General features: G+C 38.5%; 1 protein-coding gene across 2 annotated transcripts in view; it reads left to right on the forward strand.

The window, feature by feature from the left end:
- Window positions 1-3,211: 3,211 nt before the first annotated feature.
- Window positions 3,212-25,330, forward strand: part of CCDC186 (coiled-coil domain containing 186) — a 54,308-nt gene continuing 32,189 nt past the window's right edge. Inside the window, exons 1-4 of one of the 2 annotated variants that reach the window (XM_011927846.1) lie at window positions 3,592-3,782; window positions 4,511-4,635; window positions 14,432-15,124; window positions 20,009-20,135. In XM_011927846.1, coding sequence (XP_011783236.1) covers window positions 14,493-15,124; window positions 20,009-20,135 — 759 coding nt within the window. In that variant the 5' untranslated portion in view covers window positions 3,592-3,782; window positions 4,511-4,635; window positions 14,432-14,492. Of the gene's footprint in view, window positions 3,783-4,510; window positions 4,636-14,431; window positions 15,125-20,008; window positions 20,136-25,330 lie in introns of both variants that reach the window. The other variant, XM_011927845.1, reaches the window with a different exon arrangement.

Here is a 25,330-nt window from a genome sequence, read left to right on the forward strand (position 1 = left end):
AAAAAAAAAGAAAGAAAAAGAAAGGAAAGTGCTGGACAAAGTTCTGACAGAAGTCATATCATCTCCCCTATTATTAGCATGGTCTATTAGCATGATATATTTGTTACAATTAAGGAACCAACATTGATACATTATTAAAGTCCATCCTTTTGATTTCCTTAGTTTTTACCTACTGTCCCTTTTCTGATGCAAGATCTCATCAGGATATCATATTTCATTTAGTTTTCATAGATCCTTAGGCTCTTCTTGGCCATGGGACTTCCTTAGACTTTTTGTTTTGATGACCTTGATGTCAAGCTTCCAGGAGTTTTGTAGGATGCCCTACTTTTGCAATTTGTCTGATGTTTTTCTGCTGGTAGGAAAGGAGTTATGGGTTATTGGAAGGAAGATCACAGAGGTAAAAATGCCATTTTTATTGCATCATATCAAGCATACATCCTATGAATATGATTATGACAATTGATGTAGGACTTGGTCATCTGACTGTGGTAGTGTTTGTTAGGTCTTTCTACTATACTCTTTTTTTTTCCCTTCCCTTTTCATACTATACACTTTGAAAGGAAGCTATTATTGGAAGCCCACATTTAAGGAGTAGGGAGTTATGTTGTCCCTCTTTGAGGGTGCAGTATCTGCAGAAATTATTTGAAATTCTTCTGCACGGGAGATTTGTCTCTTCTCCATTTACTAATTTAATAATAGACTCATGGATATTTATTTTATACTTTTATAATCCAATACTACTGTATTTCCTTGCTCGGATTTTTCCAGCTTTGGCCACAGGGAGCTCTTTCAGTTGGTTTCTGTTCTTTCACATGCTATCATCAGGTGGTATTTTATTTGTTAAGCACTTTCTTACTTTCTGGGATATTGTATCTTTTCATCCAAAAATATTGTAAGTGGGTGTCTTTGAGATTACCACTTTTAAGTAACATCACCAAAACTTATCCCAACTTTAAAAACAGTAATTTCTCTTGCTTTCCTTTCCTTTCTCCTTTTTCTCCTTTCCTCTCCTTTCCTTTCTCTCTGACAGGGTCCTCCTGTCGCCCAGACTAGAGTACAGTGGCAGAGTCATAGCTCACTGCAGACTTGAACTGCTGGACTCAAGCCATCACCTCGCCTCAGTAGCTGGGATTACAGGTGTGAGCCATAGTGCCTGGCCATAATTTCTTAATATCATAAAATTAATACTAAACATTTCCAGATACCTCAAATGTTATTTTTTAATTTTCTTTTTAGAGATGGGATCCCACTGTGTTGCCCAAGCTGGTCTCAAACTCCTGAGCTCAAGCAGCCCACCTCGCCCTCCCAAAGTGCTGGGATTAGAGGTGTGAGCCACCACACCCAGCCATTCAAGTGTTATCTTAAATTGTTGATATGTTCAAATCAGGATCAAAACATCCTGTATTTGCACTCAGTGATTTATTTTTAAAATAGGTTTCTCTTTAAATACTGTACTTCTCTTGCAATTTATTTATTACAGTAACTGCAGGGGTTTTTTTGTTTTTGTTTTTTGTTTTTGTTTTTTTCCCCATTCAATTTTGTTGATTGCATCCCCCTGGCAGGACTACTTCACAGGTGGTGGTGTGCTTCTCTATTGCAGCATTTCAGAAAATACATCGTATGTAGTGGGTTCACCTTGGAGGATATTAAGATTGATGTAGTAGGTTCAAGTGGTGTCAGCCCCATCCATCCATTACAATACGAAGCTTCCTATCAGTTTTTCATCTAATGGTTCTAGATTCACAGATGATCAGTACCTAGATCCATTAGCTCGTCAGGGTTTGCAAAATGGTGATCATCTATCTTTCTTTCTGCAATTATTACATGGAGTTCTATAGAGAACTTCCCCACATTGACTATCTGATTGACATTCAGTTTGCAACAGGAAAGGTAGGATGAATGCTTGATTCTTTACCTTTATCAGATTGTAATGTCTTGTTGTCATCTTTCCAAGAGGGTCAATGACATTAAAAAAAATAAATGCACTCACTGATTTTTTACATAATGTATAACCCATTGCTGTTATTATTTTTGAATGCTAAATTTGTCCTGTTTGAGAAGTTGGAGCATCTTTGAAATGCCTTCTGAGTCTTTTGGGCACAGTTCATGTTATCTTTGCTTTCTTCCTTGCTTTCTGCTACAACCAACATGTCCTAGGCTATCTTGCATATTTCTTGCCCCTACTGGGAATCAGCACTTCACCTCCAAGAGGAGCCAACGTAACTTTTTCTGGGAAATGCTATTTAGAGATCATAATCTGGAGAATAAGAGTGTGCAATGGGTTGGTCACTGTTCTAGGAGTTTTCAGTGGACACACCTTTTTTTTCATAAAAATATGTACAATGAGTTAATTCTGATTTTTGTAATTTCAAACATAGGATTGCAGAATTTTAATGTAATGTCTTTGGTTTATATTTGTGTATCTTTTATAGTGAAAAACTTGGTTCACAAAGATATATATACTTTATACTAATTATAAATTCAGGAATATTCAGAAGTAGCAATACCAATGTTATTACTGACGAGTACTGAAAATAGCTTAAGGTTTCTTCAGTTTTTTCCACTTGGATTAATGTCTCCCTAGGAAGGTTTGGTCGATTTGTTTTAAAGTCAAATCATTCATTTTCTGTGACAAGACACTTTAACTTCAAAATGTGCTTCAATGTAGTACCTTCATTTGAGGAGTGAGGTGCCATTACACCTCCGTGTGTGTGTTTTGCCAACAGTATCGAAGAAATTTAACAGAGCAGTAGTAAGTTTTGCTTTACAAACTCTTACATTGCAGAATCCTCTGAGTTAGCTATTTTCATTCATGAGATGTGTGTAAGTCCTAAACCAAAGAACACTGTTTCTCCGGACTGAGGAGGTTTGCAAAACCTCCAGAGACTGAACTGCTGACTTTCCTTCTCTGGCTCCGGCGAGGCAACTGTACCCAATACACTTTTTGTTGCCATGCTGCGTGCCAGGTTACCCAGCCACGAGAGGTCACTTCCTACCAACAGTGCGCTCAGTCTGGAGCCAGAGACGAAGGCACCGACAGTTTATTATTAAACAATGGTAGCAGCGCCACGCTGAAGATACGAACGCGCTCTTATGGAAACCCCCGAGGTCTCCCCCAGGGCTGAATCGTCGACCTGGCAGGTAGCCTGCTCCAGCCAATTCCGCCCACGTAAGGTGCAAGGTTTACGCACCAGAGCCGGGAAGCCACCAATTTCAAATTCTCTTTTATTGCTTTATGTCCCTGACTCATGCAGGCCAAAGGGTGAGGAGGAGTAATAGCCAACAAGAGCGTCCTGTAGAAAGAAACAACCTGCGTGGCTCGGGAGGAGCGTAAGAGGAAAGACAAGACCAAGGGGCAGGACAGTCGGCTTTCCAGGTCGCGGGGGCGTGGGTGCCCAGCCCGGTTGAATGCGGGGCGGGGCCTCCCGGGCGGCGAGGTGGGAGGTGAGCTCCGCCGGCCCCGCCTACTGCAGACAGGTTACCCAGGACCTCAAGGTGTGCCGCGTCACCCCGCCCGCGCTGCGTTGATTGGTTCCTCCAGGGAGCCCCCGCCCCCTCAGCTGTAACCAGGCCGGCTTCAGCGTCGCCGCCATCTTTGTTGATGTGTCAGCTCCGCAGGGGTTTGGGGAAGCAGCGGCTGAGAGTGAGGCGTCGGCTGTGTTTCTCACCGCGGTCTTTTCCTCCCACTCTTGGCTGGTCGGACCCCGTTATGGAAAAGTTGGCCCCTGAGCCAGAGCTCCAGCAGCCTTGTTAGGGTGTGGCCTGAGGCTTGGAGAAGTGGGGTGAGTGTCTGAGGGGCGCTCGGGGCAGACCAGGGAGTCGCGGTCGCGGTGCGGTGGGGCTGCCAACCTTCCACTCCTTCCTCAGGTCCCAGGGTGGGGGCGAGGGCGAGGGCTAGGTCGAACCGGCTCCCCGCCGGGCTCCTTCGAGGGCGTGGAGGAAGGGGAGGGCTGGGGAACGAGTTTCAAGCCCCTTCCTCTCCCTGCCTTCCTCCTTCGGTTCCGGGACCTTGGAGGTGGCGAAGAGGGGTCAGCGGGGGGTCGTGGGGGCTGTGCCTGGAGAGCGTCCGAATTCGAGCCCTTTGCCTGGGCTACGTGTGAACTGCAGCCAAGCCCCACCTGCTCGAGAATCTTTCCTAGACTCAATCGCTGATTTCGCTTTTCGTCTCGAGTTAACCATGTGTGGGTGTTCTATGTTTACTGTTGTGATGGCTTGTTACCCTCTTCCAAACACTTCCATTACTGTGACTCTAAGTTCCTTAGAAATGATTCTTTGGAGTGTGGATACTGTTCTTTATGTGGTCTTTCAAGGACATCAAGGCGTTTCATAAACCTTGGTTGGTAAGGACGGGGTTTCAAACTTACGTCTCCATCAGTAGTGAAAAATGGTAAAAACAAAACAGAAACCCTTCCCCGTGTCCCTAAAGTAGCAATCTTGGGAAACAGTGCAGGTATTGCTTAGCTGTTAACAGTTTAACAACTTCAGCTAATACATTCCCATCTTTATTTAGAGGAAAAAGTCCTGGATTTGGAATCAGAACATCTGGATTAGAATCCTACTTCTTTCACTTCATAATCTTGTTACCTATGGGAATCAGAAGAGAGAATATAGTAAAAATACACAGTACAGTCCCAGGTACTTGGCCGTTTTCTCTGCATGTGTGTCATGTTCCTTTGATGCCCAGCTTTTTGTTTCTTCCAAAACGATAGGCCGGGTGTTGTCTTCTCAGGTGTGCAGTAAATTAGGGTTTCAGGAGGTGGGCTGGTAGTCATTCAGAAGAAATTAATCTGCTATTATCTATTTAGGTATGCTAAATAGGTGGGTGTGGCTTTCCCAGCGACTAACTACACCTTAATATTTACCTAAGTGTTCATCTCGTGGGAAGGATTCAGGTTCTAGAGAGATTGATAGTGAAACTGAACTATCTCTGGGTGTAATGTACACTGTTCCCTGTGTAACTTCAATTCTTTATCCAACATTACACAAATAAAAAACAATAGTGATTGGCCAGGTTCATTTTTCTGTTTTATTTTTGGTCTTTTCATGTTATTTTTAATTCAGTGAAAATATTAGATCACGAATCTTTCAGTATTAAGAATTAAAACTTCTTTTTACAGCATAATAGGCAAACGTATAATTACTGAAGATTCTCCCTGGAAATGCATGGATTGTGTTTATTTTTTTAAAGGCCCTGTTAAATTCAGAATAACTGCATATAAACTTAAGGTTTCTTTAAACAGTGGAGATTCCATAGTGTGTCATTGGCTTTTGAGTCCTATTTATTGCTAACGGAAAGGGTTGGCTGCTGTGTATCACAGTGACCACTCTGACCTTTTAGTTCTTTCACCCATAAACTGAAGAGTTGTTCTTTAATGCTATGCAGTGACAGCATAGCTGATGATGATTGCTTAGTATGTTCAGTTTAGAAACATCTATTTGCAGCTTTATGCTGACATCATGGAGTGAAGATAAAAGCGTTGCAGTATACTGACTCTAGGGAAGAGACAGTAGGTTGAAACACAAAGCAGCTTTATTTGGAGATTTAGAAAATAATCTTTCCCTTTGAAGAAGGACTAGTAATCTGCACTAGTTTCTAAAATTCATGCAACGATTTTGTGTTAAAGTAAGAATCCTTACTCTGAAAATTTTTTTTATTTTAGTAGAACTTAGGTTTTTCTTTTATCTCTACCTTAAAATAACTAAAGCTGGTTCTTCAGTTTCTCATAAACATATCATTGAGTTTACAGTATTGCAAATGTTATACTTAGTATTCATTTTAGGGGCAGCAGTGAGAGCATAGATAATTTAATCTATTGTTTCAAACTGCTTTGAACTTTCTTAGCTACTGAGATTTTAAAAATGTATTTGGGCTAAAAATTAAAAAAAAAAAAAAAGGGCAAATACTGAGGTGAAGGGACAGTAGACACAAAGTGGAAATCAGCCCCAGCATAGTTTTGATTGGATTGTGAGTTTATTATTAACATTCATCTATCATTAAGACACATGAACTGATAGTTGTAGGATTATGTAGACTGTGTAACATCCACCACACTTAACTACATAATCCCACAGTAGACTATCAGTTCATGTTTTTAATAAACTAGAGCACACCAAATTAACCAACCCTGGCCAAAGGTGGCTTCAAAATTTAAACATTAACCCAAACTTTTTAATATAATGCAGGCTTATAACTTGAAAAAATTTTTTTAAAAGATGTTAGCCTTCGTTTTGTTTAGTTTTTTGAGACAAGATCTCAATCTGTCACCCAGGCTGGAATATAGTGGTATGGTCATAATTCACTGTAGCCTTGACCTGGGCTCAAGCAATCCTCTTGCCTTAGCCTCCTGAGTATATAGGACAACAGGCACAGGCCACCATGCTAATCTTTTTAATTAAAAAAAAATATTATTATTTTTTGTAGACCAGGTCTTGCTGTGTTTCCCAGGCTGGTCTCTTACTTCCTGGCCTCATTTGATCCTCCCATCTCGGCCTCCCAAAGTGCTGGGATTACAGATGTGAGCCATTTGTTTTACGTTCTTTATTCGTTTTCAGATTTGGAAGAAAATTAGCTGATAATACTTTTCGTGTTTTCTTCGACTCATTAAAGTGCAAGTGCAGTCTTCAAATTAGATTTCTATATTAGTAGGCAATTATTTCTGATAACTTTCTGCTTTAGTATTTTAAAGTATTTATAGGAGATATGTAAAATTACTGAACTGATATGACATATATGGCATAACTTGGTAATGTGAACTATGATGTAGCCACCGACCCTCTTTTTCATGGAATTTTGATGGACCATAATTTCTCTTTGTCCTGTTATCCTATCACAGGATTTGGTACTATTTGGGAGTTGGTGGAATTTGGGGGTCTTCCCCCTTCTATTGCTCAAGTCTTTTTTTTTAAAAACATCTTTTTGTGTGTGTCTGTGTGTGATATAATGCATATATCATAAAGTTCTTGCCTTGCGCCTTAGGTGTAAAGCTAAACATACCTCCACAGGGATAAATAACCGTGGTCTCGTAAAACAAACTTTTCAAACTGGTGAACTAAAGGAAACTTTCTTATTCTAGTGCTATGTTTCACTTAAAGGAAACTCAGTATATTACAGTTAAATTTGTGCCAACCATGGTGGCTCACATCTGTAATCCCAGCACTTTTGGGGGGTTAAGGTGAAAAGATTGCTTGATGCCCGTAGTTTGAGATCACCCTGGGCAACATAGCAAGACTCCATCTCTACAAAACATTTTAAAAAATTAGCTGGGTTTGGCGGCATGTACATGTAGTCCCAGCTTCTTAGGAGGCTGAGGTGGGAGGATCAGTTGAGCCCAGGAATTTGAGGCTGCACTGACCTCTGACTGCACTCCAACCTGGGTGACAGAGCAAGACTCTATCTCTAATAATAAAATAAAAAGTTAAATTTTCCCCAAAAGCTTAATAGGATGTGACTACTTTAAAAATCATTTCTTCCTTTTTGTAGAGCTTACAGTTTTTTTTCAAATAGCCCCCTTGGTTTTTATCTTTTAAAAGCAGAATTTTATCTGCATAAATTCACCTTGTATGAAACTTAAGTGTCAGATATTTTCATCACGTGAAACAACATTTTCATGTTTCTTACGCAAGTTCTTTTCGATCCTATTATTCTGTTTTTAAAAAGCTAAGTTAAAAATATTAACTGGGTAAAGTGGCATGCACCTGTAGTCTTATCTACTTGGGAAGTTTAAGTGGGATGATTGCTTGAGCCCAGAAGTTTGAAGCTGCAGTGAGCTATGATTGAACCACTGCATTCCAGCCTGAGTGACAGAATGAGACCGTATTTCTAAACATAAATAAGTAAATAGCTAGCTAGCTTTATCCAGAAAGTTTGTCTTTTAAAGTTAATTATTTATCAAAAATCAGTTATTTGGGGGTTGTGAGCAGGTTACGTTGAACTATGTGCATACTTTTTTGATTTGATTTTAGTTCTGACATTAATTGCAATATCAAAATCTTGATAGAACTAGTCAGAAAGATGTTATTCTTTCGTTTATGCTGCTTTCAAGGTGTTTTTGGAGAATACTTTAAAGCTCTTTTGATGTAGGTAGTTTTCCTACAAAGGACAGTAAGCCATTATATTGAAGAACAGGAGTGGTCTCAAGTTCAGTTTGCTTAATGGATATTACTTGAGAAGTATACAGCTGATATTATTTAAGAATGGTATGGGCTGGGCGCAGTGGCTCATGCCTGTAATCCCGGCACTTTGGGAGGCTGAGGCTGGCGGATCGCTTGAGGTCAGGAGTTCAAGAGAGCCTGGCCAACATGGTGAAATCCCATCTTTACTAAAAATACAGAAATTAACTGGGTGTGGTGGCACACCCCGGTAATCCCAGCTACTCGGGAGGCTGAGCAGGAGAATCGCTGGAATCCAGGAGGCAGAGGTTGCAGTGAGCCAAGATGGCACCACTGCCTTCCAGCCTGGGTGACAGAGTGAGACTCCATCTCAAAAAAAAGAAAGGTACTACAGTTTATAATTTAAAAATTTATGGTCTGTGAATGAAGCCAGATTTCTCTTAATAGACTTAAAACACTTAAGCATTTCTTTCTTAGCTTCTGATGGAGCCCTGGCAAACCTTAAAGTTAAAATACTGTAACATTAAATACTGTAGAATTCACAATACTTTAGTGTTTATTGGCAGTAAAACACGAAGAATAAAATGAGGATTTCTATTTTATTCACTGCCATGTTCCCAACACTTAGAATAGTGCCTGCACGTATTAATAGATGCTTAATATGTATTTGGTAAAAATGAACATCTAGTTTGGAAATGTGTTTCTTAGTACCTTCGTATGAGACTAGTTTGTTTGATAACCTGTTACTGAGTGTCTGTGAGTTTGTAATCACCTCACAGGTTCTTGCCTACTGCACAGATAGAGGCAGTTTACTGAGATAGCAGTATTGCAATAGAGAAGGTTTAATAAATGCAGAGCCAGCCAAGTAATAGTAAGAAGTTAATTACTCAAATCAATCTCCCTGAAAATTAGGAGACTAGAGTTTTTTAAGGATAATTTGGTGGGCAGGGGGCTAGGGAATGGGGAATGCTAGTTGGTTGGGTCGGGGATGACTCACAGGGGGTTGAAGCTGTCTTCTTGTGCCAAGTTACAAGACCAGTTGAGCCAGTTTAGTGGTCCAGGTGGCAGGCACTAGCTGGTGCATCAAAATGCAGGGTCTGAAAAATACCTCGAACACCAATCTTAGATTTTACAATAGTGATGTTATATATAGGGGCAATATTTGCAGTTTATCAAATAAACCTAAATTTTTTGTTGTTTATACTGCTAATTAGAAAAACAGGAAATGGAACCAAAAGACAGTGTTTTCATTTATATGGTTCTTGTGTGGAAATAATTTTGTAGAAATATGAGTTCTTTCATTAAAAAATAAGTTCCAAAGTGGGTAATGGTTGACTTTAAGGCAAGTAAAAGTTGTTTCTTGACCAGTTGCCTACAGCTGATGAGCTCCAGTAAGAGCGAAACCAGTTCTCACCCACTGAAATGATTTCGAAGTGTGAATTGGTCCTGTAGTACTGTGTCAGAAACAGAAACAACTCTAGGGGAGAAAAAGTACTTGAGTTAAAAGAAATTTTGTGACTGTACTGTATTAAATACAGTTTCTCCTAATGAGTAAGAGTTGCTAAAAGGTATAATCTATAATTGTAATTACTATATATATATATATATATGTATATGAGTGTAAATTTGCTTTGTACAAGCACTTCTTTTTTTAGAGACCTAGTCTCACTCTTATTCAGGCTGGAGTGCAGTGGTGCCATCATAGCTCATTGCAGCCTTGAACTCCTGGACTCAAGTGATCTTCCCACCTCAGCTTTCTGAGTAGCTGGGACTACAGGTACATGCCACCATGCCCAGCTAACTTTAACAAATTTTTTTTTTTTGTAGAGATGAGGTCTTGTTATGTTGCCCAGGCTGGTCTCAAACTCCTAATCTCAATCAGTCCTTCCACATCAGCCTTCCAAGGTGTTGGGATTACACACTGCACCCCCGATGTACCAGCACTTCTTAAAATAAACTTACAAATGAATGTCTTGTTTTACATTCTTCCCTTTAGTCTACTACCTGCCATTCTATCCTTAGTAGCCTCGATGACGGCTCCCCTTTTACCCCATACCCCTCTCCCCCCAAAAAACTTGAATAGCAACCAAATTGGCCTTCATCAGTATTGTCAACTGGAGGCCTGCATGAGGACTCAGCCAACTGTTTTTCTTCTGGTTAACTGTGGACATAATCAAGTTCATCGCTTTTTCCCCTAATCTGCTGCCACTCTTGTGCAGCTATTTATGGTGATGGCTTTGTTGCATGTATACACATAGACCATTGTTAACCCCCTCCTTTTCCTTTGGCTGCCAAACAGTATTCATTTGAGCATCATCAGAAGGTGTGCAAGCGGCCAGGTGCAGTGGCTCATGCCTGTAATCCCAGCACTTTGGAAGGCCGAGGTGGGCGGATGACAAGGTCCAGAGACAGACCATCCTGGCCTACATGGTGAAACCCCCTATCTTACTAAAAATACAAAAATTAGCTGGGCATGGTGGCTTGTGCCTGTAATCTCAGCTACTTGGGAGGCTGAGGCAGATGAATGACTTGAACCAGGGAGTCGGAGGTTGCAGTGAGCCGATCGTGCCACTGCACTCAGCCTGGTAACAGAGTGAGACTCCGTCTTTACAAAAATAAAATAAAAAAAAAAACAGCTTGCAAGCTAAGTAGTTATCACATGCCAATTTACATGATTTTCTAAAGGTCATGAGCATATTGCTGAGAGAAGTTACAGAAAGTACTTGCCTTTTGAGGTTAATCTGAGTCTTCCTTAATTTACGGGAGAAGGATATATAAAACAGATTCTAAGCTTAGGTAACCAAATAAACAGCTTTTTAAATCTAGATGAATATCCAGCAGGATGACACATTTTTGTTGTTCTGTGTTGTCTTGCACATTGTCATCTTACAACCTGTTTTCCATCCACTGAATGCTGTTTGCTCCCTAGATCACTGTGTAAACCCGGTTGACCCCACCTTCATTTTTATAACCACTGAAGAGCATTTGCAAAAATGCGTGTAAATGTAGTAGAGAACATGTTTGTTAGATATATTATTACTATTATATTGCATGAGACTTAAGAGTTTGATTCAGTTCAGAGTGAAGTTCCATCTTCATGCAAGGACAAAGGTCATTTAAAAGGCTAAAGCTGCCTTGTCAAAAAGGTCAAAAGAAAGGCTCTATGTGCTTGATGAGTATAAATGCAGTGTTTTTTGATTTACCCTGAGAGACTATTTTTGTACTTGTGATGAGAGAAACTTTGGAGGAAGATGTGACATTAGAATTGGTCCTTTAAACATAGGCTTTAGATAGACCTAAGGGAAGAACATTCTAGTTGAGAACAAAACCATTGAAATGTTAATATGCAAATTGGGGGAATCTTTGAGTTAGACTGGTTTGGCTAGTGAAGTATAGTGAAGTGCCAGGATTTCAGGAATGTGTTGAGAGATAAGAATGGAAAAGTAGTACAACTGGTTTACTGAGGAATCTTAAATCTGGGATATAAACATGAAATGGTTTTATTTTTTCCTTACTAGGTCTCCAGTCATACAGTGTAAAACACTCCTAACCTCTGTACTTCCTTCTGAAGTGCAGTCCTTTTAAGAATCTCTTGGTCTGATGTAACTATTACGCCACTTTTGGTTACTACAAAAAACTTATTCCAGAAATTAAGACAGGTTCTAGCCATTAAAATAAAAGAAATGAAGTCACAAACTCATTGTTTTCTCTGAAGAAGAGTTGAAGCTGTTCCCAGCTGCTTGGCATGAGGAGGTGTAATTTGACTCAAAGACGTGCTCCTTCTCCTTATTATTTTTTAATTTTTTTATTGTTTTTGAGACAAAGTGTCTCACTCTGTTGCCCAGGCTGGAGTGCAATGGCGTGATCTCAGCCCACTGCACCCTCCTCCTCCTGGGTTCAAGCAATTCTTCTGCCTCAGCCTCCTGAGTAGCTGAGATTACAGGCACCCACTGTCATGCCTGGCTAATTGTTTTTTGTTTTTTTTAAGACAGAGTCTTGCTGTGTCTCCCAGGCTGGAGTGCAGTGGTGCAATCTTGGCTCACCGCAACCTCTGCCTTCCAGGTTCAAGCAGTTCTCTGCCTCAGTCCGCGAGTAGCTGGGATTACAGGCAGCTGCCACCACACCCAGCTAATTTTTGTGTTTTTAGTAGAGACAGGGAAGTTTCACCATCTTGGCCAGGCTGGTCTTGAACTCCTGACCTCGTGATCCGCCCGCCTTGGCCTCCCAAAGTGCTGGGATTACAGATGTGAGCCACCACACCCAGCCCACAAGTTATATCTTAAAGTGAGTTACTTTGGGTGAGGTAATGTAGGTGGCAGTGCCGCTGAGAATTATTTTATTTTGTCCTAGATTTTGGAATACAGAGTACTTACGAGGTCTTTTATTTACTCCCTTTCTTTGTGTTGTCTAAACCAAGCCTTTAATACTAGTGTGTGCTTTGGCTTGGTTATAAAATACCTGCAGCAAGATAATGATAATTTGGTTGTTTGGAAACATATTTATATAGAGAGGTAGAGTATTTAGGCCAATGGCTATATTAATTGATGCCTCAGAGGGCAGTCTAGAAATTAGCATATTTAATAAGCTGGTCTGCTTTTCCTTTCTTACACTTATTTGAGATTCCTAGAATAATGTTTCTCAAATACTAGTGTTACCATTTCTGTGCTTACAAGCTTTAATTGAACAAATATGTGAGAACCCGCTATGTGCTAGAAACTCTGCACTATAATTAAGTATACAAGTCTTTTCTGATTTACCATGATTTGTTCTTAACAAAATTCACTCTTGCTTAGCCTTCTATGGAGTCTACCTGACCAGTCTTCTGTCTTTCTTTTCATCATCCTCTGATAACCACCTTTATCCCAGCCTGATGTAGCCATGCACGTTTTGTTACTTAAAAATTTAGTGTATCTCTCCATTAGTTTTCCATTAGTTTATATCTCATGTATAAACTAGAGGTATTTTCCATTAGTGTGTCTCTCATCTGGAATTATTGCTCTGTTATTTCTGTCAAAACTATGATCTGCCCACTTTTTAATCTAACCTCACATAGTTTCAGTAACTCATGACCTCGTACATGCCTTGTTGATACCTGACAAAAGAAGTCAACAATTTTTTTTTTATCAAGATTGTGGAAATATTTTATAATTATATGTTGTAGGATAATATTTGAAGGTGACTAATTTTCATGAAATGGCTAGAATAGTAACCTCTATAAACAATATAAAAATATATTCTAGGCTGGATGTGGTGGCTCACCCCTGTATTCCTAGCACTTTGGGAGGCCAAGGCAGGTGGATCACCTGATGTCAGGAGTTTGAGACCTCTCTTACTAAAAATACAAAAAATTAGCCAGGCGCAGTGTTGTGCCCCTGTAGTCTCAGCTACTCAGGAGGCTGAGGCAGGAGAATTGCTGGAACCTGGGAGGCAGAGGTTGCAGTGAGCCAAGATCTCACCATTGCACTCCAGCCCAGGCAACAATAGTGAGACTCTGTCCCCAAAAAAAATATATATATGTGTGTGTGTGTGTGTGTGTGTGTGTATGTGTATATATGTGTGTGTGTGTGTGTGTATATATTCTAACTTTGTCAAATTAATTTTTAAAGTTGTTTTTATTGACCTAGGCAGTGCATATGGGCTCCATTTTATTTGTACTGGACATTGTTTTTTTCCTGATGAAAATGTTTGAAAATCACCATGGTACTTCGTGAATTCCTGCCTGGATGGAAAACTAATTTCTACCAGGGATTCTTTATACCCTGACTTCATTATGGCTCAAATCTAGATCTCTGGGCTATAGATAGTTGTGTCTTGTTATTTAGGTTTCCTTCTTAGTAAATTTTTATCTTCTTGAATGTGCATTGTTTTGTTATCTTGGTTTGTGATTTCTCTCCTCGTGCTTTTATTGGTGTATTCTTTCTCCAGTGTTTTCTTACAGATTTGTGAGGTAGTCTTTTTTTCTTTACAGAGCTGAAGGAATTCTTAGCATTCTTTGGCACTCATCTTCTAGTTGCTAGCGTTACTCCTTACCTAACATCTTATGGGGATGATTGGAGAATGGCAGACTACAACTGAAGTAAATTAATGAAGTTGTTTGAATTGAGGGAGGAAAGACAGACTTTGCAATGGCCTTACTGCTTGTAGCTAGCCAGCTTGGGTTAGCTGTCCTAGTCCTTTTTCTTTTTTTTCAAGGAAAGGCTTTTAAAGGAATTATTAGTGATAAAATTTGTGGTGTTAGTTATTCCACATCACAGAGTATGTTCAAGCTTGTATGGGGTTTTGATTTAAAGTGGTTTTTAATTTTGATGTTTCAATTTCTTAGATGTAAAACGAAGATCAGGAGCAGATTTGAAGAATTACAAAGTGAATTGGTGCCAGTCAGCATGTCAGAGACAGACCACATAGCCTCTGCTTCCTCTGATAAAAATGTTGGGAAAACACGTGAATTAAAGGAAGACTCATGCAACTTATTTTCTGGCGATGAAGGCAGCAAATTAGAAAATGAGTCCAAACTATTGTCATTAAACACTGATAAAACTTTATGTCAACCTAATGAGCATAATAATCAAATTGAAGCCCAGGAAAACTATATTCCAGATCGTGGTGGAGGTGAGGATTCTTGTGCCAAAACAGACATAGGCCTAGAAAATTCTGAACAAACAGCTGATTTTCCTAGTGGAAATTCTGCTAAACAGATTTCAAAAACAAATGAAACAGAACAGAAAGTAACACAAATATTAGTGGAATTAAGGTCATCTACATTTCCAGAATCAGCTAATGAAAAGACTTATTCAGAAAGCCCCTATGATACAGACTGCACCAAGAAGTTCATTTCAAAAATAAAGAGCGTTTCAGCATCAGAAGATTTGTTGGAAGAAATAGAATCTGAGCTCTTATCTACGGAGTTTGTAGACCATCGAGTACCAAATGGAATGAATAAGGGAGAACATGCATTAGTTCTGTTTGAAAAGTGTGTGCAAGATAAATATTTGCAGCAGGAACATATCATAAAAAAGTAAGTTTTTTATACCTTTAGGTTATTTTTTTTTCCCCCCACAGGGATTCGAGATAGAGTTCTTTAAAGGAAAATACCATTTTGTCCATTTTTACTTCCACATTAGAATCATGCACATAGTAGTTGAACAATAAATGTATAGTTAATGTGTGAGCAAATGTCGAGTTTTTCAAATATCTAATATGTTAAATAGTGTAAATGTATAAATGTGCTAGAAATTTTTATAGACAACTCAAATTCACTTTTGAAAGAATGTAGAAGTATAATATTGTCAGAACTAAGAGAAATTCAAAAGGAAATGACAAGTCATAAAATTCCAAAACTTTTTCTTAAAATCTCCATTCTAAATTCATTGGTTTAAAAAATTAAAATTTAGAGAACAGAATAATTGTCATTCAGTAAATAATAATATAGTTTTAGACTTTTGGATTTGTGAAATTCTGTTGTCATGATACTTTAAAATTTACCATCTTCACCATTTTTATGTGTACATTTCAGTAGTGTTATTATATACTCACACTGTTGGACAACCAGTCTGCAGAACTTTTTCACTTTGCAAACGTGAAACACTGTATTCGTTAAGCAACAACACTATTTCCACTTGCCCTTAGCCCCTGGCAACCACCGTTCTACTTTCTGTTGCTGAGTTTGACTACTCATGATACCTCATGTAGGTGAAATCATATACTTGTCATTTCATGACTGGCTTATTTCACTTAGCCTAATGTCCTCATTTATCCGTGTCATAACGTGCTAGAATTTCATTTCTTTTTAAAGCTGAATAATATTCCATTGTATGTATATACCACATTTTGTTTATTCATCCATTAATGGACATCTGGGTTCCTTCTGCTTTTTGACTGTTGTTAATAATGCTACTGTGAACTTGGGTTTGCAAGTACTCCAAGGCCCTTCTTAATACTACTCCCTGCTATTGCTATTCATTACTGAAATACTATATTATGTGAATAAACTATATGCTTTTGTACTTGAACCATCAGTGCTGCTGCTGTTCTGCATTTTATAGGGTAACTTTCTCATTTTCCTGTAGTCTGTACCTAATCTTTTAGACCTTCCTCTTGAGATTATCTCTGATGCCTCTTCCCACTTTACTTAGATCTAGACTCTTGCCACTTTCATATATAAATTATAAATATACCTTATAAATTATAAGATGTTTTACATTTAATAATAATAGCGGTAAACATGTATATGCTGATAATTATGTGCCTGGTATATTACATACATTAGTTCATGGATTCTTCACAAGAACTCTCTGTGACATGTATTGTTATCCCCACTGTACAGATGAGTTACCTGAAGCACAGAGAGATAAAAAATAACTTGTTTAAGACCATATGCTAACAAATGCAGAGTTAAAATCTAAGCTTTGTTAGTGGGGCTTTAGAGCTTTTCAAAATACGGTTATTAGAAATGAGCCAGTTACAAGTTGTTAAATGTGTCTGAAAATACTAGAAATAGAGTAGAAAACTGGTTTCTCTTTTTTGCTTCATCCTGTCAGAACAGTGGCAGAGCGAGTGAGTAGAATAATCATAATTCTGATGTCTGGTATTTGGAAGATACCCATTGGCATTTGCCAGCTCTGTTGTCTTGGCCAAGTCAGCCTTTTTGAGTGAAAGATTTTTTCACCTGTGACAGTACTTACCTGATGGAATTGTTTGTGGACATTAGGACATTACACAAATGTCAAGTGATATTTTAAATGGAGGCTAATCTCTGGTTATACACATAGTGTTTTAAATTCCAGATAAAATGCTGTATGATTCAGGTTAGCTCTAAAACAACTAGATTTTTTTCTTAACTTTTTTTTTCCATCTAATTTTCTATGAAGAAAACTTCCTTTTACTTTCTTTGAAATTTTCATGAATGCATCTATTTCCAGATATCTTTGTGTATACACCTATTCCCCCATTTTTGCCCCAGCTTTATTGAAATATAACTGATAAAATTGTATACATTTAAAGAGTACAATGTGATGAATTGATATACATTGTGAAATGATTACCACAATCAAGTTAGTTAACACATCTGTCACATCACAGTTACCTTTGTGTGTGTAGTGAGAACATTTAAGATCTACTGTCTAAACAAATTTCAAGTGTACAATATGATGTTATTAACTGTTATCACCATGGAGTATATTAGATCCCCAGGACTTACTCATTTTATAACTGAAAAGTCTATAGGCTTTGACCAACATCTACCCTTTCCCTCACCCCCTGTGCCCTCGCAAGCACCATTCTTCTCTTTATTTCTGTTCCTTGATTTTTGAACCCATCAATATTACTGTCTAAGCTTCCAACCAAATTCTTTTTTTTTTTTTGAGGTGGAGTTGCACTCTGTCATACAGGCTGGAGTGCAGTGGCGCAACTGCAGCTCACTGCAATCTCTGCCTCCTCGATTCAAGCAATTCTCCCACCTCAGGCTCCCAAGTAGCTGGGACTACAGGTGCCTACCACTACACCCAGCTAATTTTTGTATTTTTAGTAGAGACAGGGTTTCGCCATGTTGGCCAGGCTGGTCTCAAACTCCTGACCTCAAGTGATCTACCCGCCTCAGCCTCCCAAAGTTCTGGGATTACAGGTGTGAGCCCCCGCGCCTGGCCCAAAATTGTCCTTTTTTTTTTTTTTTGAGATAGGGTCTTTCTCTCTCTCCCAAGCTGTAGTGTAGTGGGCGTGATCTCAGCTCACTGCAGCCTTGACCTCCTGTGCTCAATTTGTCCTCCCACCTCAGCATCCCAAGTAGCTGGGACTACAGGTATGCGTCACTATGCTCAGCTAATACTTTTGTGTTGTTTTTTTTGTTGTTGTAGAGATGGGGTTTCACCATGTCACCCAGGCTAGTCTGGAGCTCCAGAGCTCAGGCGATCCACCCACATTGGCCTCCCAGTGTGCCAGGATTACAGGCATGCACCACTGTGACCAGCCCAAAATTCTTTTTTTTTTTTCTTTCAGACGGAGTCTCGCTCTGTTGCCAAGCTGGAGTGCAGTGGCGGATCTCGGCTCACTGCAACCTCTGCTTCCCAGGTTCAGGCGATTCTCCTGCCTCAGCCTCCCGAGTAGCTGGGACTACAGGCACGCGCTACCATACCCAGCTTATTTTTGTATTTTTAGTGGAGACGGGGTTTCACCATGTTTGCCAGAGTGGTCTCGATCTCTTGACCTTGTGATCTGCCCGCCTTGGCCTCCCAAAGTGCTGGTATCAAAATTCTTAATTAAGAATAGTTATATGCATTTGGCACATAAGTAACAAATTGAGTGTTTACTGCTCTTCACTTCCCCCTCCCTTTTGTTTGCTTGTGAACTATGGCCAGGACTCTTGTGTCTCAAGCAGTTTTCTTTAGCACATTAAGTATGCCTCACATAGATGATCTAAGATAAACCACTGTGTCATAAAAGGCTTGAATAAGCATGCATATATTTGCCTTTTTTCCAGACATTTGTATGATTGTTTCCTCACCGTATTCCTAGACTCAACTGTCGTCTTCTCAGAGAAGCCTGTCTGGACTACTTATCTAAAATAGCAGCTCAAGTCACTCTCTGGCTTTTCACTCTCCTTTATTTTTCTTAATAGAACTTAATCACCAGCTGACATTTTGTTATATATCTATAGTCTATTTTTATTTTATCCCCTAGAATGAATGTAAGTTCCACGAGGGCAGGGACTATTTGCTGACATATTTCCCACATAAAATAGATGCTGAGTAAGTACTTGTTGAGTTAATGAGTGATCTTCGAAGTGGAAGGTGGAAAGGCCTGGGGCTTTGGAACTATACCTGGATCCAAAACAAAATTCAAAGTTCAACTGCTTACTAGCTGTGTGACCTGGAACAAGTCTTAGGCTTCAGTTTTGTTTTGCTATTAATATTTTATTTTTAGAGACAAGGGTCTTATTCTGTTGCCCAGGCAGGAGTGCAGTGGAGCTCACTGCAGCCTGGAACTGCTGGGATCAAGTGCCTCTCCTGGGACTCGTGGCGTGAGCCATCATGCCTAATTAGTTTTTTTTTTTTTAATTTGTAAAACAGAAGTGATAGTAATAATTTCATATACTTATTTTGAATACTAAGTGAAATAATACACTTTTTTAAGCTAAAAAAACAATTTAACCAATAGCAAATGTGCAATAAGCTTCAGGTTACAGCTAAGGCCTCGAGTACTTGCTGTTAACTTTCTTAGGTATCTTAGCGCTTTGCAGGCAGTTTTTGAGATTTTATTTCTATTTTTCTAGGGGAATTCAAGATGATATTTCTGCCTAGATTTTATTTTGCTGTTTTACATTGACTGTACATTATAACTATTAGAATATCATTAAAATAGTGTTAAAATCTGGAGCAAGACTTTTCAGCGTTAGCACTTTGGGGCCAGATGCTTTGTTGTGGGAGTTGTCTTGTGTGTTGTAGGATCTTTAGCAGCATCCCTGGCCTCCATCCACTAGATGCCAGTAGCAGCCCCTACCCCTGTTATGACAACCAAAAATGTCTTCAGACAAACTTGCCTGGAAGGGCAAAATTGCCCATCATTGAGAACCACTTATTTGAAGAATGTCAGTGCTGACAGGATTGGTGCATAATTGAGATACCCGAAGGTATACATTTGGAAGAGTATGCTTTTTGTTCATCTGATTATATTTTGATTTGAAATATTCATATTTCTAGGGAAAAGTTAATAGCCTAATTAGCCAGAGAATCTTTTGCAAAGTATTATGTTTCACTATAAAATGATTATTTAGGAATGTTAATTTATTAACATTATAATGAATAATTATAGATATCTATACCCTAGTCTGTAAACAAATTATATTCTATGTATTATTTTATCTCCATTTTAAATTATATTTTACATATACTGCCCTTTTTGTATTTAGGTTAATTAAAGAAAATAAGAAGCATCAGGAGCTCTTCGTAGACATTTGTTCAGAAAAAGACAATTTAAGAGAAGAACTAAAAAAAAGAACAGAAACAGAGAAGCAGCATATGAACACAATTAAACAGGTAAAAAAGAAAAAAATCTTCAAAGACCATACTTCAATTAATAAAATAAATACATTCATGGCAACTGGTTGTGGCAGCTCTCGCCTGTAATCCTAGCACTTTGGGAGGCCAAGATGGGTGGACTACTTGAGCCCAGGACTTTGAGACCAGCCTGGGCAACATGGTGAAACCCTGTCTCTACAAAAAAAAAACAAAAAACAAAAAAAAAAACAGAAAATTAGCTGCATCTGGTGGCATGCGCCTGTAATCTCAGCTATTCAGGAGGCTGAGGTGGATGGACCACTTGAGCCTGGGAGACCGAGGCTATAGTGAGCTGAGATCATGCCACTGTACTCCAGCCTGGGTGACAGAGTGAGACCTTGTCCCAAAAAAAAAAAAAAAACTTTTGTATAAGTTGAAGTTCTATAAGGTAAATCATATTCTAATTGCAGAGAATTGCATGGCATTTAAACCATTCTCTTTTACAAAGTAGGACTCATAGTCTGATGTATTTCCTTTTATGTAAGTTTATTCTTATATGTGTGACTGCTGTACTACATATAGTAGAACACATTCTGTTATGTTCAAAATAAACAAAAAGACGATTTGAGTTGACAGTCAACTAGACTGTTTTTGCCAACAGGGAGGAAGCAATAGAAATATAAAAGTTTATGTCTTACGTTAGGATGTTTTTAAGTTTATATTTTGGTATGGTTCCATTCTCAGTATTTTTAAACACTATGTTGTGAAGGCTAGATTGCATCTGGCTTACTGGCTTTCCTAGCCTGTCCTTTTCTTTCTTTTTTTTTTTTTTTTTTTTTTTTTTTTTTTTTTTTTTACTCTCATCACCCAGGGTGGAATGCAATGGCACAATCTCGGCTCACTGCAATCTTTGACTCCTGGGTTCAAGTGATTCTTCTGCCTCAGCCTCCCAAGTACCTGGGATTATAGACAGCCACCAACCACACCCAGCCAGTTTTTGTATTTTTATTAGAGACAGGGTTTCACCATGTTGGCCAGGCTGGTCTTGAACTCCTGACCTCAGGTGATCCACTTGCCTTAGCCTGGCCTCCCAAAGTACTGGGATTACAGGCATGAGCCACTGCCCCCACCTCTTTCTAGTTTTTAAATGAACTCCTCTGATGTATGAATCAACGAAGTGAATATTCAGACTAATAGCAAAGCTGAGCTGCTCTTTATTTTTGAGGTGCTTTTTCTTCTGTGAAAAGGATTAGAAGCATTCTAGCCTTAATAGTATTTTATTTTGTCTCATCTTTCACAGAAAGTTATATAACAAAAATAGCAGTAAACATTTGGTAAAACAAGTTTTTACTTGATGCATGATTGGAAGGTGACTGTATTTGTAAAATTGTATGTATTTAATCCTGATTTTTATGTGCTCTAGGGTCCCCACATATAAACCAAAGTTAGAATGGTAAAGTGTGAGGGAGGCTTAATAACAGGCTGAATCCGTATTTTGGTAGTCAGGTCACTCAATGACCAGAAACTTCAGACTGAACAGGTAGAATGGAACCAGAGCCTTTCCTTTCACGAGCTTATTTTTGTTTTTTTTCCCAGAGAAAATTGGATTCACCTTTCTTTTGCTAGCATTTCAATAACTTTATACTTCTAAATAGAAAATCAGTATAACAGACTTTTCTTTCTTAATTTTATCTCTAGATCTGCACTATCTAATATGGCATCCACCAGCTGCATATAGCTATTGAGCACTTCAAGTGTAGCTAGTCTAAATTGAGAGGTGCTGTAAGTGTAAAATACACACGTAACTTAGAAGAGTTAGTATAAAAAGAAAACAACTCATTTTTTTCACGTGGATTGATAATATTGGAATGATAATATTTTGGATATATTGGGTTTAATAAACTATTTCACCTGTTTCTTTTTACTTTTTATCTTATTTTATTTTATTTTTGAGATGTGGTTTCACTCTTGTTGCCCAGGCTGGGGTGCAATGGCACGATCTTGGCTCACTGCAACCTCTATCTCCCAGGTTCAAGCGATTCTCCTGCCTCAGCCTCCTGAGTAGCTGGGCTACAGGCACCTGCCACCACGCCCAGCTAACTTTTGTATTTTTAGTAGTGACAGGGTTTCACCATGTTAGCCAGGCCAGTCTTGAACTCCTGACATCAGGTGATCTGCCCATCTTGGCCTCCCAAAGTGCTAGGATTACAGGCATGAGCCACTGCACCCAGCAGTAAAAAGAATTTTACTTTTTAAAGTGTGACTACTAGAAAGTTTAAATTCCACATGTGGCCTGTACTTCTATTGCTCAGTGTTACTCTAGATAATTTTGTAATAAGGAAAATTAGTATATGTGTACGATAAAGTAAGATTTAGGTCTCTTTCAACAGGTTTATTGAGATATAATTAACTTTCCACACAGTTCACTTATTTTAAGTGTACAATTCAGTGACTTTTACTTGTACAACCACCACAATTATAGAACATACCATCACCCCAAAAAGAAATGCAGCACACATTAGTAGTCACTTCTCGTTTCCCTCCAACAGTACTCCCTCAACCCTGCCCTAGGGAACAAGTAATCTTTTGGTCTCTACATATTTCCCTATTCTGGACATTTCATATAAAAGGAATTATATAATAAGTACCCCTTTTTATCTAGCTTATTTTATTTAACATAGTGTTTTAAGGTTTCATTCAAGTTGTAGCATGTATCAGTACTTCATTCTTTTTAATGATTGAATAGTAGTTCATTATATAGATATTTGATGTTTTAATGTTTTGTTTACCCCTTCATCAGTTGATGGACATTTGGGTTTTTTCTGCCATTTGACTATTATGAATAATGCCTCTGTGAACATTGACGTACTAGTTTTTATGTGTATATATGCTTTCATTTCTCTCAGGTGTTTACCTAGGAATGAATAGAATGAGTTGGGAAGTGTTCCTTTTTGGGGGAAGAGCAAAAATTTGTGAAGAATTGGTATTAATTCTTCTTTAATTGTTTTAAAGAATTTTATCTGTGTAGCCACCTGGGACTGAATTGTTCTTTGTGAGTAGGTTTTTGTTGTTCTTTTTTGTTATTCTGATTCAATCTCTACTTGTTATAGGTCTATTTAGATCTTCTATTTCTTCTTGAGTCAGTTTTGGTAGTTTGTGTCTTTCTAGGAATTGTTCATTTTGTCTCTAAGTTAAATTGTTCATAGTATTTATTCATTCAATTCTTTTTATTTCTATAAGGTCAGTAGTAATGTCCCTCTTTCATTTTGATTCTAGTAATTTCAGTCATCTTTTTTCCTCAGTCATTCCAACTAAAGGTTTATCAATTTTCGTCTTTTCAGAGAACCAATTTTTTAGTTTTGTTCGTTGTCTCCGTTTTTCTTTTTCTTTTCTTTCCTATTTTTTTTTTTTTTTTGAGACAGTCTGGCGCTATCACCTAGGCTGGAGCATGGTGTTACAATCTTGGTTCACTGCAGCCTCTACCTATGAGGCTCAAGTGATCCTCCCACTTCAGCCTCCTGAGTAGCTGCTGCTACAGGCATGCACCACCACATCCAGCTAATTTTTGTATTTTTTTGTGGAGACGGGTTTTCACTATGTTGCCCAGGCTGGTCTCGAACTCGTGAGCTCAAGCGATCCACTGCCTCAGCCTCCCAAAGTGCTGAGATTACAAGCATGAGCCACTTCACCTGGGCTTGTCTCTGTTTTTCTATTCTTCATTTCATTAATTTCCATTCTAGTTTTTATTATTTTCTTCCTCCTCTTGGTATTTGGTTTAGTTTGCTCTTTTTCCAGTGTCTTAAGATGGAAGTTTAGGTTATTTATTTGATACCCTTTCTTCTTTTTTTTTTTTGAAACAGCATTTTACTCTTGTCACCCAGACTGGAGGGCAGTGGCGCGATCTCAGCTCACTGCAACTTTGGTTTCCTGGGTTCAAGCGATTGTCTTGCCTCAGCCTCCCGAGTAGCTGGGATTACAGGCGCCCGCCACCACACCCAGCTAATTTTTGTATTTTTGGTAGACGGGGTTTCACAATGTTGGCCAGACTGGTCTCGAACTCCTGACCTCAGGTGATCCTCCTGTCTCTGCCTCTCAAAGTGCTGAGATTACAGGCGTGAGCCACCGCACCTGGCCCCCTTTCTTCTTTTTTAATATAGGTATTTATAGTTATAAATTTTCCTCTAAGCACTCATTTAGATGTGTCTCCTAAGTTGTGGTATATTATGTTTTCATTTTCATTAGTCATCTAGTACTTCCATATTTCCCTTGCAATTTCTTCTGTGTTTATTTAGGGAGTATGTGGTTTAATTTTCACAAATTTGTGAATTTCTCAAATTTCTTTCTGTTACCAAGGTCTCATTTTATTCCATTATGGTAGGAGACCATACTCCATATGATTTTAATCATTTAAGTTTATGGAAGTTTGTTTGTAACCTAGCGTATCCTCTGTCATGGAGAATATTCCATGTGCACTTGATGAACGTGTATACACTGCTGTTCCTGGGTGGAGTGTTGTGTAGATGTATTAGATTCCATTGTTTTGTAGCGCTTAAGTCTCCTATTTCTGTGTTAATCATCTGCCTAATTCTATTCGTTATTTGAAAGTAGGGTAGTGAAGTCTCCAACTATCGTTGACTTGTCTGTTTTCCCTTTTATTTCTGTTAGTTTTTGCCTCATGTATTTTGATGCTACATTCTTAGATGCATATACATTTATCTGTTAGATCTTTCTGATGGCTTGATCTTTTTTATTTTTATGAGCTATTCTTTATCTCTGGTAACATTCTTAATTTTAGTCTGTTTTTTATGTAAGTATAGCCACTCTTCCTTCTTTATGATTGCTGTTTGCATTATATATGTTTTCCACTCTTTTCAGTTTGTTTGCATTTTGAACCTAAAATGCCTTCTGTAGACAACATATGGTTGAATCTTGTTTTTTTAATTAAGTCTGTTAATTTCTGCCTTTTTATATGGTTATTAAATCTACTTTCATTTAATGTTATTATTGATGGTGGGATTTATGTCTGCCATATCGTTCGTTTTCCATGTTTCAAGTCTTCTTTTTCCCCATTCCCCCTTCACTGCCGCCTTTTGCATTAAGTGAATGTTGTCTAATATAACATTTATATTTCTTTCATGATATTTTCTCTATACAGTACATTAATTCCCCCTTATCTGAGGGGAATTTCTTCCAAGATCCTAAGTAGATGCATGAAATTGTCAGTAGCACTGAAC

Source organism: Colobus angolensis, unplaced genomic scaffold (assembly GCF_000951035.1).
Source record: "Colobus angolensis palliatus isolate OR3802 unplaced genomic scaffold, Cang.pa_1.0 Scaffold75, whole genome shotgun sequence".
In the NCBI taxonomy this organism is placed as follows: Eukaryota; Metazoa; Chordata; class Mammalia; order Primates; family Cercopithecidae; genus Colobus; species Colobus angolensis.